Source organism: Sapajus apella, unplaced genomic scaffold (genome assembly GCF_009761245.1).
Source record: "Sapajus apella isolate SASKATOON/1434 unplaced genomic scaffold, GSC_monkey_1.0 scaffold2, whole genome shotgun sequence".
NCBI classification, from domain to species: domain Eukaryota; kingdom Metazoa; phylum Chordata; class Mammalia; order Primates; family Cebidae; genus Sapajus; species Sapajus apella.
In genome coordinates this window covers 67,044,821-67,055,902 of record NW_022436942.1, presented here as the reverse complement: position 1 = coordinate 67,055,902, position 11,082 = coordinate 67,044,821, and the positions used below count along the sequence as shown (strand labels likewise).

The 11,082-nt window shown below is 48.4% G+C and overlaps 1 protein-coding gene across 2 annotated transcripts in view; it reads left to right on the top strand.

Moving 5' to 3' along the window:
- SVOP (SV2 related protein) overlaps positions 1–8,623 on the top strand; it is a 103,963-nt gene extending 95,340 nt beyond the window's left edge. The window contains exons 13-15 of one of the 2 annotated variants that reach the window (XM_032300715.1): positions 1,218–1,299; positions 3,615–3,704; positions 6,134–8,623. In XM_032300715.1, the coding sequence (XP_032156606.1) occupies positions 1,218–1,299; positions 3,615–3,704; positions 6,134–6,340 (379 nt within the window). In that variant the 3' untranslated portion in view covers positions 6,341–8,623. The remainder of the gene's footprint in view (positions 1–1,217; positions 1,300–3,614; positions 3,705–6,133) is intronic. The other variant, XM_032300706.1, reaches the window with a different exon arrangement.
- Positions 8,624–11,082: the final 2,459 nt, after the last annotated feature.

Sequence of the window (11,082 nt, the reverse complement as noted above, 5' to 3'; positions counted from 1 at the left end):
CAGGTATGGGCATAGCCCCAAGTGTGGGCACAGGTGTGGGTTAGGCGCAGGTGTGAGCACAGGTATAGGTGCAGGCCCAGTTGTGGGTATTGGCCCAGATGGGGGTACAGGCCCAGATGTGGGTGGAGGCCCCAGTGTGGGCACAGATGTAGCTGCAGGCCCAGGTGTGGGTGCAGGTATGGGTACAAGCCCAGGTGTGGGTATTGACTCAAGTATGGGCGCAGGTGTGGGTGCAGGCCCAGATGTGGGTGGAGGCCCCAGTGTGGGCACAGGTGTAGGTGCCGGCCCAGGTGCAGGTATTGGCCCAAGTGTGGGTACAAGTGGGAGTGCAGGTGTCAGTGCAGGCCCAGGGGTAGATGCAGATACAGGTAAAGGTGTGGGTGCTCACTAGGACTGAGGCTCATGGCTGCCTCACAACTGAATAAAAGATCAGGGCCCGGGAGGGGGCCTCTGATGGGAGTTGTCCGGGGCGGGGGGAACTTTGGCCCCAGTTTTGCTCTAATAATGCCAAATTTTAGACTTTTGACGTCATCTCCCAATGAGAGCATACATGTAGCTATTTAATTCATGTATATGTTAAAACTGTTAACTTGTTCAATGTAAATATTTCAAATGGACCCCATTTTAGCATTTCTCCATTTTTCTATTCGCCAAGAGCCTCAAAATATGGAAATGGCTTATGCCTCTCTTGATCTCTGAGAGGCCCCAGACCATACCCAATGAGGAACCTGTGGGCCACCTCCTGGTCTGAGGAAGCTTGGGAGATGTAGCTTCGACCCTGAATTGTTGGTGTTCTGGGACATTTGTGGGAACAATGGGACAGAGGGTTGGAATCAGAATTATCCTAAGAATACTGAATAGTGGTTTACTTTCCCCAGCTCAGCTGGCCCCTGGCACAGTTCCTGCTCCACCCCCAGCCAAGTTCTTGTCTGAGCTTTCCATTATTTATACACTTCTCCCTAATCTTGCGCCCATCCTGGGCACCACAGATGTTTTCTTCTCTCAGCCGAGTACTCTGAAGAATGATGAACTTGTAAAAGCATGCCTGTCAAGTTGGTACTGAAATATGTATGCCTACATGCCTGTGTCAATGAGCGTCAGGGAGGGGTCACCTTTGGCAATTGCAAGGGCATTAATACTGCCTGGGAAGATAGGACTAGGCTGAACCAAGCAGACAGAAAAAAATGTCATTATCTGTCTTTATCCTCCTCCCCTAGAAATGTGCTCACTCTGTTACTCTTCATTGCAAGAGCGTTTATTTCTGGAGGCTTTCAAGCGGCATATGTTTACACACCTGAGGTAGGAGGGGTGTCTGGGAGCTGCTGGGGAACGGGCTGTGGGGAGAAAGTGGCTGGGGGGATGCTCTGCTTCCAGAAACCATTGAAAAGAATGAGGTGGCCCTTGCAGAGGGAGTGGATCATGAGAGAATTTAGGTATTCTGATCTTTTACAAAGAAAATGTATCTCTGTATTGTTTATGTAATTGAGTGAATTGAAATATTATATATAAATGCATTGGTATGCACTCAAAAAGTATGCCCCGAATAAGTAATCATGCCTGTAATCCCAACACTTTGGGAGGTCAAGGCGGGAGGATCACTTAGGCCTGGAAGTTTGAGACCAGCCTGAGCAATGTAGCAAGACCGTCTCTCTAAAAAAATAAAATAGAAATTAGCCAGACTGTGGTGGTGCACATCTGTAGTTCCAGCTACTCTGAAGGCTGAGGCAGTAGGATCACTTAAGCCTAGGGGGTGACGGCTGCAGTGAGCCATGATCACGCCACTGCACTCCAGCCTGGGCAACAGAGCAAGACCCTGTCAAAAAAAAAAAGAATGAGGTAGATGTCTATGTATTGATGTGGATAGGATTTTAAGACACACTACTGAATGGGAAAGGCAAATTGCAGAATAATATATATTATATGATACCATTTATGTATTTTTAAAATGCTATCTATTTCCATATGTATATTTTTTTTAACATATCTGGGAATACACATTCCAAAGATATCCCTAATAGGAGGGTTCTATGGGGAGAATTTTCCTAGTAGAGAGAGTGGATCATGAAAGAATTTAGGTATTTTGATTTTTTACAAAGAGAATATATTTCTATATTGTTTATGTAATTGGGTGAATTGAAATATCAGGTATAAATGCATATGGTATGCACTCAAAAAATATGTCCTGAATAAGTAAGTGAATGAAGATGCATGTGCTATAGATAGCCACAGGAAAAACTAGAGGAATGTACATCAAAATGTGACAGATCTCTTGAGGGTTGCGATCCTGAGTGAGTTGTATATTTTCCTGTTTACATTTTTATTCTTCGCAAGCTTTCTGCACGGAGCATTTCATTTATTAGAAACATGCCAGCTAATGTAACAGAGAACTCCCAGAGCGGAGTGTTCTGACACAAGAGCAGCTTGTTGCTTATCAAAGAGGCCAGGCCAGGCACAGTGGTTCCCGCCTGTAAAACCAGCACTTTGGGAGGTCAAGGCAGGTCAATCGCTTGAGCTCAGGAGTTCACGACCAACCTGGGCAACATAGTGAAAACCTATCTTTACAAAAACTACAAAAATTAGCTGGGAATGGTGGCACATGCCTGTTGTCCCAGCTACTCAGGGTGGGGCTGAGGTGGGAGGATCACCTGAGCCCCGGGAGGTAGAGGCTGCGGTGAGCCATGATTGTGCCACTGCACTCCAGCCTGAATGACAGAGTGAGACCTTGTCGCAAATAAATAAGTGAATAAAATACTGTAAAATAAGAGTCCAATATGGGTGGTCTAGGTTGGGGGACAGCTTTCCTCCTTCAGTGATCTGGGGACCCAGGCTCCTCACATCTTGTGCCTTTCTTATCTAGGGATCTCACCCCAGGGATCATTTGGCAATGCCTGGGAATATTCTGGATTGTCATAAGGTAGCGGGGTGGGCAGAAGTGCTACTGGTATCTTGTGGGTAGAGGCCAGGGTTGCTGCTACACATCCCACAGTGCACAGCAGACCCTCCCGCCATGACAAAGAATGAGCCACCCCAAAGCATTCATAGTGCCCAGGCTGAGAAGCCCTGCCTTAGGGCCATGGAGTCCTCCTCCCAGCCAGAAGACAGGGGAGGGCAGGGGAGAAAATGCACCCTTCTTAATGACTTTGGCCTGGAAGATACACAATCCCTTCTCACTTTGCCTAGGGAACAACGAGGCATGTGGACCCTACTGGGTGCAAACTGAGAGACTGTAAACATTTCCATCTCTCTTTATAAAATTCCTTGAAAGCCCATGACCCAGGCTTCAAGGTGAACTCGTGAAAAGAAGGTAGAGAGTGACATCTGAGTTGTGAACGTGTGGCAGTTCCTGGTGGAAGAGTCTTTGGGGAGCCCCACCCTCGGATAGGGAAGACCCCTTTCCTGGGTTCCCACCCACAGCTTGGCCTCTTGCCCTAGTTCTGAGTTGAACCTCCCATGCCCTTTGGGGCGAGGATCCTTGTCCCTTAAGGGCATAACCAACACCAGAGGGATTTGCCCTGACTCTGGGCTGCCACTGGGGTTGGTCCCATCAGCCTGGAGCTGGAGCAGGGGGAGGAACCTTCATGTCCCCATGCCCACATCTGTCCCCGGTGTTTCAGGTCTACCCCACGGCAACACGGGCCCTCGGCCTGGGCACCTGCAGTGGCATGGCAAGAGTGGGTGCTCTCATCACTCCGTTCATTGCCCAGGTAGGTGCTGCCCCCAAATACAGAGGGGTGGGGGGGGTCACAAAACAACGCACAGCCAGCAGTTACTACATGCCGACCGTCCGCAGAGCCCTCGGGGTGCATTAGCTCACTCTATCCTAACAGCACACCTGGGAACAGAGGAAATATTGCCTGCAGGTGAGAAGACAGAGGCTCAGGGGATAAAATGACATGCCCACGGTCATGCAGTGGAAAGTAGACAATCCAGGAGTCAAACCAGGTCTTCCCTGTGGAGCAGATCCTTGGGCTGCTTTATGATTTGCTTAAAAACAGTTTGGATGAAAACCAGTGGGCCATGGTAAGCGAATTAATGCAAGAGCAGAAAACCAAATACCGCATGTTCTCTGGGAGCTAAGCATTGAATACATATAGACATAAAAATGGGAGTAGTGGACACTGGGACCTCTAGGCTGGGGAGGAAGGGTGGGAGGCATGGGCAGAAAAAAACCACCTGTTGGGTACTGTGCTCCCTACCTGGGTGATGGGATAATTTGTACCCCAAACTTCAGCATCGTGCAGTATATCCATGTAACAAACCTGCAGTGGACCCATGACAAAAGCTGAATTTTTTTTTTTTTTTTTTTTAACAAAAGGAAAGATGGGTTGGGTACTGTCTGGCTCATGCCTGTAATCCCAACACTTTAGAGACTGAGGCGGGTGGATCACTTCAGGTCAGGAGTTCGAGACCAGCCTGGCCAACATGGTGAAACCTCCATCTCTACTAAAAATACAAGGATCAGCCAGGTGTGGTGGCAGGTGCCTGTAATTCTGGCTGAGGCACAAAAATCGCTCAAACCCAGGAGGCAGAGGCTGCAGTGAGCTGAGATTGTGCCACCACACTCCAGCCTGGGCGATGGAGTGAGACCCTGAAAAAGAAAAAACAAGGAAAGAAAACAAGTAGGCCAACACGATTTAGTGGAAAACAAATATGCCTGTTCCTGCTTTTCGAATTGGATCATTGGACGTCAGTGCAGAATTCTGCAACTCTTCATGTATCATGAAGCATTTCTATCTAGGGATCTTAGTACGTCTTTGCTTCTTGAATATCTAGTGTTTCTTCTGTTTGTATCACTTTTTTATTGAGATAAATGTCACATAACAAAATTACCCATCTTAAAGGGAACAATTCAGTGGCATTCAGCACATTCACAGCTTTGGGCAACCACTGCTTCTATGTAGTTCCAAAACCTTCTCATCACCCCAAAATAAACCCCTGGACCCACTGAGCAGTCACTTCTCATTCCTCGCCTCCCCCAGGCTCCTGGCAACCACCCATCTGCTTTCTGCGGATTTGCCAAGTCTGAATATTTCAGAGAAATAGAATTCAAAGACACGTTTAGCCAAGTGCTTCTGTTCTACTTTGGTTTTGGCCATTGTGCGGCACTCCTGACTGATATTGGTTGAGAGTTCACCATGTGCCTGCATGGTGCCAGGTGTCCTCAAGAGTCGTCTCATTAGGAAGTGACACCACTCTATGCCCATTTGGCAAATGAAAAAATGGGCTGGAAATGATGGTTCACACCTGGAAACCCAGCACTTTGAGAGGCCGAAGTAGGCAGATGATTTGAGGTCAGGAGTGCGAGACCAGGCTGGCCAACACGGCGAGACCCTCTCTTTACAAAAAATACAAAACAATTAGCCGGACGTGGTGGCACGCACCTGTAGTCCCAGCTAGCCGGGAGGCTGAGACAGAAGAATTACTTGAACCCAGGAGGTGGAGATTGCAGTGAGCATAGACACACCACCGCACGCCAGCGTGGGTAACAGAGTGAGACTCCATATCAAAAAAAAAAAAAAAAAAAAAGAGAGAGAAAATGGAACTCCGCTCTGCCATGTGCCATGTGCTGAGAACTAAGAAGTTGGCACAGGCACTGCACTGTCCCAGAGGAGAGCAGAGTTATAAGGTGCCCAGACTCAAGCTTAGCAGACCCCAGTTCAAATCCCAGCCCCATCCTTATTATCTGTATGAACTTGGGTAGGAGCCACTTATCCTCTTTGAGCCTCAATTTTCTCCTTTGTAAAATGGGAATGAAGTACTTGGCTCATAGGGCTGTGGCATGGCATCTGTGTTGGTCTGCTTTGTGTTGCTTTAAAGGAATACCTGAGACCAAGTAATTTATAGAGAAACAAGATTTATTTGACTCGCAATTCTATAAGCTGTACAAGCATGCACCAGCATCTGCTTGGCTTCTGGTGAGGCCTCAGGGAGCTTTTACTCATGGAGGAAGGCAAAGGAGGGGCAGTCATGTCACATGGAGAGAGAGGGACAAAGTGGGAGAGGGGTGAATCACCAGACTCTTTTTAGTAACCAGATATCACGAGGCGGCCTGATGTTACCAATACTGTTTGATGGTTGGTGAGGTCTGTGTTTCAGAAGGGATGCTTTCACCAACCTGTGGCTCCTTCCCCAGGTGATGCTGGAATCCTCTGTGTACCTGACTCTGGCGGTTTACAGCGGCTGCTGCCTCCTGGCTGCCCTGGCCTCCTGCTTTTTGCCCATCGAGACCAAAGGCCGAGGACTACAGGAGTCCAGCCACCGGGAATGGGGCCAGGAGATGGTCGGCCGAGGAATGCATGGTGCAGGTGTCACCAGGTCGAACTCTGGCTCTCAGGAATAGTGACTGATGGGGGACTGAGCTGGTCTTTGAGGCTGCAGAGCTCGGGGGGCTGGCAGGCCCCAACTGGGGCACTGATTGCCAACATCAAGAACTCACCCAAGAGTTTGACCTGGACCAACAGGGTTTTGTGTCTTGACTCAGTTTGCTCATATTCATTGAGGTCCACCCAGGGGTGGGGAGGTATTTGCTCTAGGGGGTTCTCTGTATATGTGGGGAAAGTTTTGTTCATAACCTGTGGATCTGCGTGGGAAAACTACCCATATTAGGAGGGTCTGGTGATGCCAGCAACTAATCAGACACCACCCAGAGTCACCTGGCCACACCTTCGGTGAAATAACCAAAAGATCTCTCTGTAGATACCATCCAGGCCCAGGCCCATGTGACACCTGCCAGCCACCCACCGGACCTGTTCAGTAGGTTTCTCCCACACCCACAGCCCCAGGCTTTCTTCTTTGAAATTGCAGGTGATCTAGTGTGGTCTCAGCAGCTATTTCCTGGCAGGGCCCCCTCTGTTTGCCTCCCTAGAGCCTGACCAGTGAATTCTCTGGCAGATGGACATTGTGCATTCAAACTGGAGCCACCTGCCCCAACCCAGGCCCCTCTGGAGTTGCCGTTGTTGGCGCCAAGAGATCCAGATGTGTCCCTGGGGACAGCTGGACTTGCACTGGGTGACAACCTCAGGAATCTGTTACCCCCTGGGAACTGAGGACTGAGGTCAAAGGAAAGTGAATCAAGCTCAAGCCAGAGCACGGGCCTCCCCTTCTGAAGCAGCCAAGGCCACGGTTGGGCTTCTTTCCTGACCCCCTCCTTGGTCAGGCTGAATGGTGACTTTTTTTTTTGGAGACAGAGTCTTGCTGTGTCACCCAGGCTGGAGTGCAGTTGCACGATCTTGGCTCAGTGCAACCTCTGCCTCCCGGGTTCAAGCAATTCTCCTGCCTCAGCCTCCCAAGTAGCTGGGATTACAGGTGCCCACCACCATGCCCGGCTGATTTTTGTATTTTTAGTAGAGACGGGGTTTCACTATGTTGGCCAGGCTGGTCTTGAACTCCTGACCTCAAGTGATCTGCCCACCTTGGCCTCCCAAAGTTCTGGGATTACAGGCGTGAGCCACCACACCCGGCCTGAATGGTGACTCTTGATGGGAAAAAGCTTACTCAGGTCCCAGGCACAAAATCCAAAATCCAGGGCTTTGGGTTTTGTGTAGATGGCTGAGTGGGCAGAGAAACCAAAAGGATGCTACACCCACCATCTCGTCCCGTGGGGATGCAAAGCTGCTCCTCTGTCCAGGGCCTTCTTGGTCATTACACAAAGGCAGCCCCTGGGGTTCCACTCATAGAGCCTGGCATGGAGTGGAGAGGGGCGAGAGGACTCAGGTGTGTGAAATGTGTATGTTTTCAAAGAAATGGGAGGGAGGCCAACTGGGTTTTGAGTTGGTCTCTGCAGGCAACGTCACTTCCGGGGATAGTTTACTGAAGCCTTTTTTGCCCATGCTGAAGGCAGGGGACCTAGACAAGGAGGGAGGGAGCTGGCAGATCCCATCAAAGGCTGGAGCAGACTGACCTACTGCTTGAAGTAAACATTGCAAGGAAGTCAACGTGTGTGTTCATCTCCTATTAAAACATGTCAGTGATGGACATCGCAAGAGTCTAAGTTTATTCATTGTCATCACGTCCTAGTGACAGTCCAGCCTAACGGTCTAGCTACCTTTGCTCATCGGAACTCATCTCAATGCTTTGGGATGATCATCTCCTTTCCAACAGTGGGGAAAGATGCGCCGTTGACTGCCAACATTGTGGCTGAGCCTGTTGGAGACAATGCTTTCTTCTAATGGTGTGCAGGTCATGATGGGGGACTTCTTCAAGCTCAAGTTCTAGATCAACTGCAAACAATACTGTGTCTCTAACATATGGATTACAGCCCCCTCGGCCCAGGCAGTTGGAGAGGAGGCGGCTTGGCAGATCCCTGCCTCTCTCTGACAACCACATTTTCTTGAACCACGTGTGGCTGTAGCTCGCATTATTTCTGGACAGCTGAGCTCTCTTGGGTAACACAGAATTGTTGCTTGTCTCTTTTGCCTTCCGGCTGGTCAGATGCTGCTGGATGATCGTGTCCGCTCCCTCACCCTAGAATAACCCAGTGAGCTGGGGGCTGGTGGGGGAAGAGTACTTGGTGGGCAGGAATATTTCCCAGGGAATGGGGTAAAGGGGTTTACACTTGAGGGCTTTCTCTACATGAGAAAATGAAAGTTAAAAACTCTTTGCCTTCTAAATAGCCTGCCCTTTTCAAAAAGTCAATATTATCGAATGGTACAAGAGCTATCACAAAAGGCACCCAAACCTCTGAATACACGAGACCTTTATCCAAAGACATTTGTATCTAATTTTGAACAATCCTATTCAAAAAGCTCCTATTTTCGTTAATGGAAATGCCATGTTTCTTTCAGAGTTAGGAAGGATCTGAGAAAGTGGCAGATATTTAATGTGGCCAGAGCTATATATTTCTGTCTTTCTCTTCAAGTATTCTCAAAAACATATAACTGACGCTGGTGGTGTTCCCAGTGGGATGAAACAGTATCTTAGGAATTGACTTTGAAATGGATATGGATATTCATCGTTTTTAATATAATGTTAAGCAATAGAAAGCCTTGAATGATGAGATCAAGAGTCTCCCCTGCCATTACTTTCAATGGCAAAAACCACAATTACTTTTTTTTTTTTTTAGACAAATTCTCAGCTCACTGCAACTCCGCCTCCGAGGATTAAGTGATTCTCTCACCACAGCCTCCTGAGTAGCTGGGATTACAGGTGCCTGTCTTGATGCCTGGCTAATTTTTGTATTTTTAGTAGAGATAGGGTTTCTCAAACTCCTGACCTCAAGTGATTCATCCACCTCTGCCTCCCAAATGCAATTACTTTTGCACCAACCTAATAACAGTAATCCCAGTCAATCGTGGCTCAAACCATTAGAACCAAAACCAGGCAGAGATCAGGAAAGGTTCAATGCTTAACAGTATCATCAAGAACACAGCTTCTTTTGGGCTTTCTTTTTCACCATCCTTTACATGTTGGCCATTTGACTCTGTGCTTGAAACCTCGTGGTCACAAAATGGCTGCCCTGTGCCGGATGTCATATTTATTTTTGAAGAAGATAGAATGGGAAAGGAGCTGTCATAAAAGGTTTTCTTTCAGAAGAGTCTGTTGTTTTTGGTTAGAAAAGGAAGCCCCCCAGCAGATTTACCATTGCTTCTCATTGATCAGACCTGGGTGGCATGCCGATCCTAGCATGCATCCTGCTGTAGGGCTGGAAGAAAGGGCCTGCCAGTATTAATGGGTACCCACAGCCTCTTGAACACAAAACTGGGATTCTGTTAGCACAGAAGAATAATAGCAATGGCTGTTGGATGGGCGATGGGTGCGAAGAGGAGCCTGCCATGGATGTGTAGACCACAGAGCTCTCATCAGCCCCGTTTCCATTGCAAGGAGAATAAATTCTGCTCAGGCTAATTAAAATTTAAAAATCAAGCTTTATTGTAAGACTGGGATCAGTAATTAATTTCCTACAGGAGAACGTCAGGCAATGCAAATCAGTGAAACGGAAAAGGCATAAAGAACAAGAGCAGGGACTGTAGCAGAGATAGAAACACCAGCCCTGTCTGCAGAGGGTAGCTGCAACTTCCTTCCACCTGATGTGCCACCTTCTGTCCAGTGTGACCGAATCTTCCAATGTTCAAGAAAGGAGTCTAGGTTTTTCTGTGAAATCTCCAAATATTATTGTATTGGATCAAAATGTTCAAATGATGTTTGAGTTCAATAAAATGCATCTGCAGTGAAGCTTTGGTTGATGAGCTGATGGTTTGCAGCTTCTGACAGTTTAGAGAGATTGCATAGCAAGAAAGTAGAGCCTGGTGTCATTCTGTGGAACAGGGAGCTGGGGAACCACCAGGGCCCAAGACCACTGCCTCTCTGAATCTGTGGCACTCGTTTCTGCCCTTTTCTGCAGACTGCCTTCCTTCTGTTTCCTCGTGGCTGCTGTGTATGCATGATCATGCACAGGGCTTCTGTGGGCTCATAACGCAGCTCTGCAAACACACCTGACTCAGCTGCTCAGTGCCCCACTCCCGAATCTTCAGGAAAGGAAGCTGATTGGCCCAGTTTAGTGTTGGGTAGAGTCCTGGTCCAATTCAGTTGGGTCGGAAAGGAGTGGTGGGGAGGTACAGACGTGGCGCTGTCCTGCCCTTTAGCGGGGTGGCACAGACAATTGCTGGAATGCCTGGAATCTGCAGTGATGTGCATCACCTCTCAAGTCTGTTCATCAGAACACTTACAGATCATGTCATGGCAAGTGGTCAGTATGCATGGAATATCCAGCGTGCACTGGACATGATATTCAACACTGAGGATGCAAAAAATCATAAAACATAGTCCTGGCTGGGTGCAGTGGTTCATGCCTGTAATCCCAGCACTTGGGGAGGCTGATGTGGGAGGATCACTTGAGGCCAGGAGTTTGAGGCTGCAGTGAAATTTGATCGTGCCACTGCATTCCAGCCTGAATGATGGGGTGAGACCCTGTCTGTTAAAAAAAAAAAAAAAGAAGGCTTGCCAGGCATGGTGGCACATGCCTGTAGTCCCAGCTACTCGGGAGGCTGAGGTGGGAGGATTGCTTGAGTCCAGGAGTTCTGGGCTGTAGTGCGCTATGCCGATTGAGTGTCCGCACTAAGTTCAGCATCAATATGGTGACCTCTC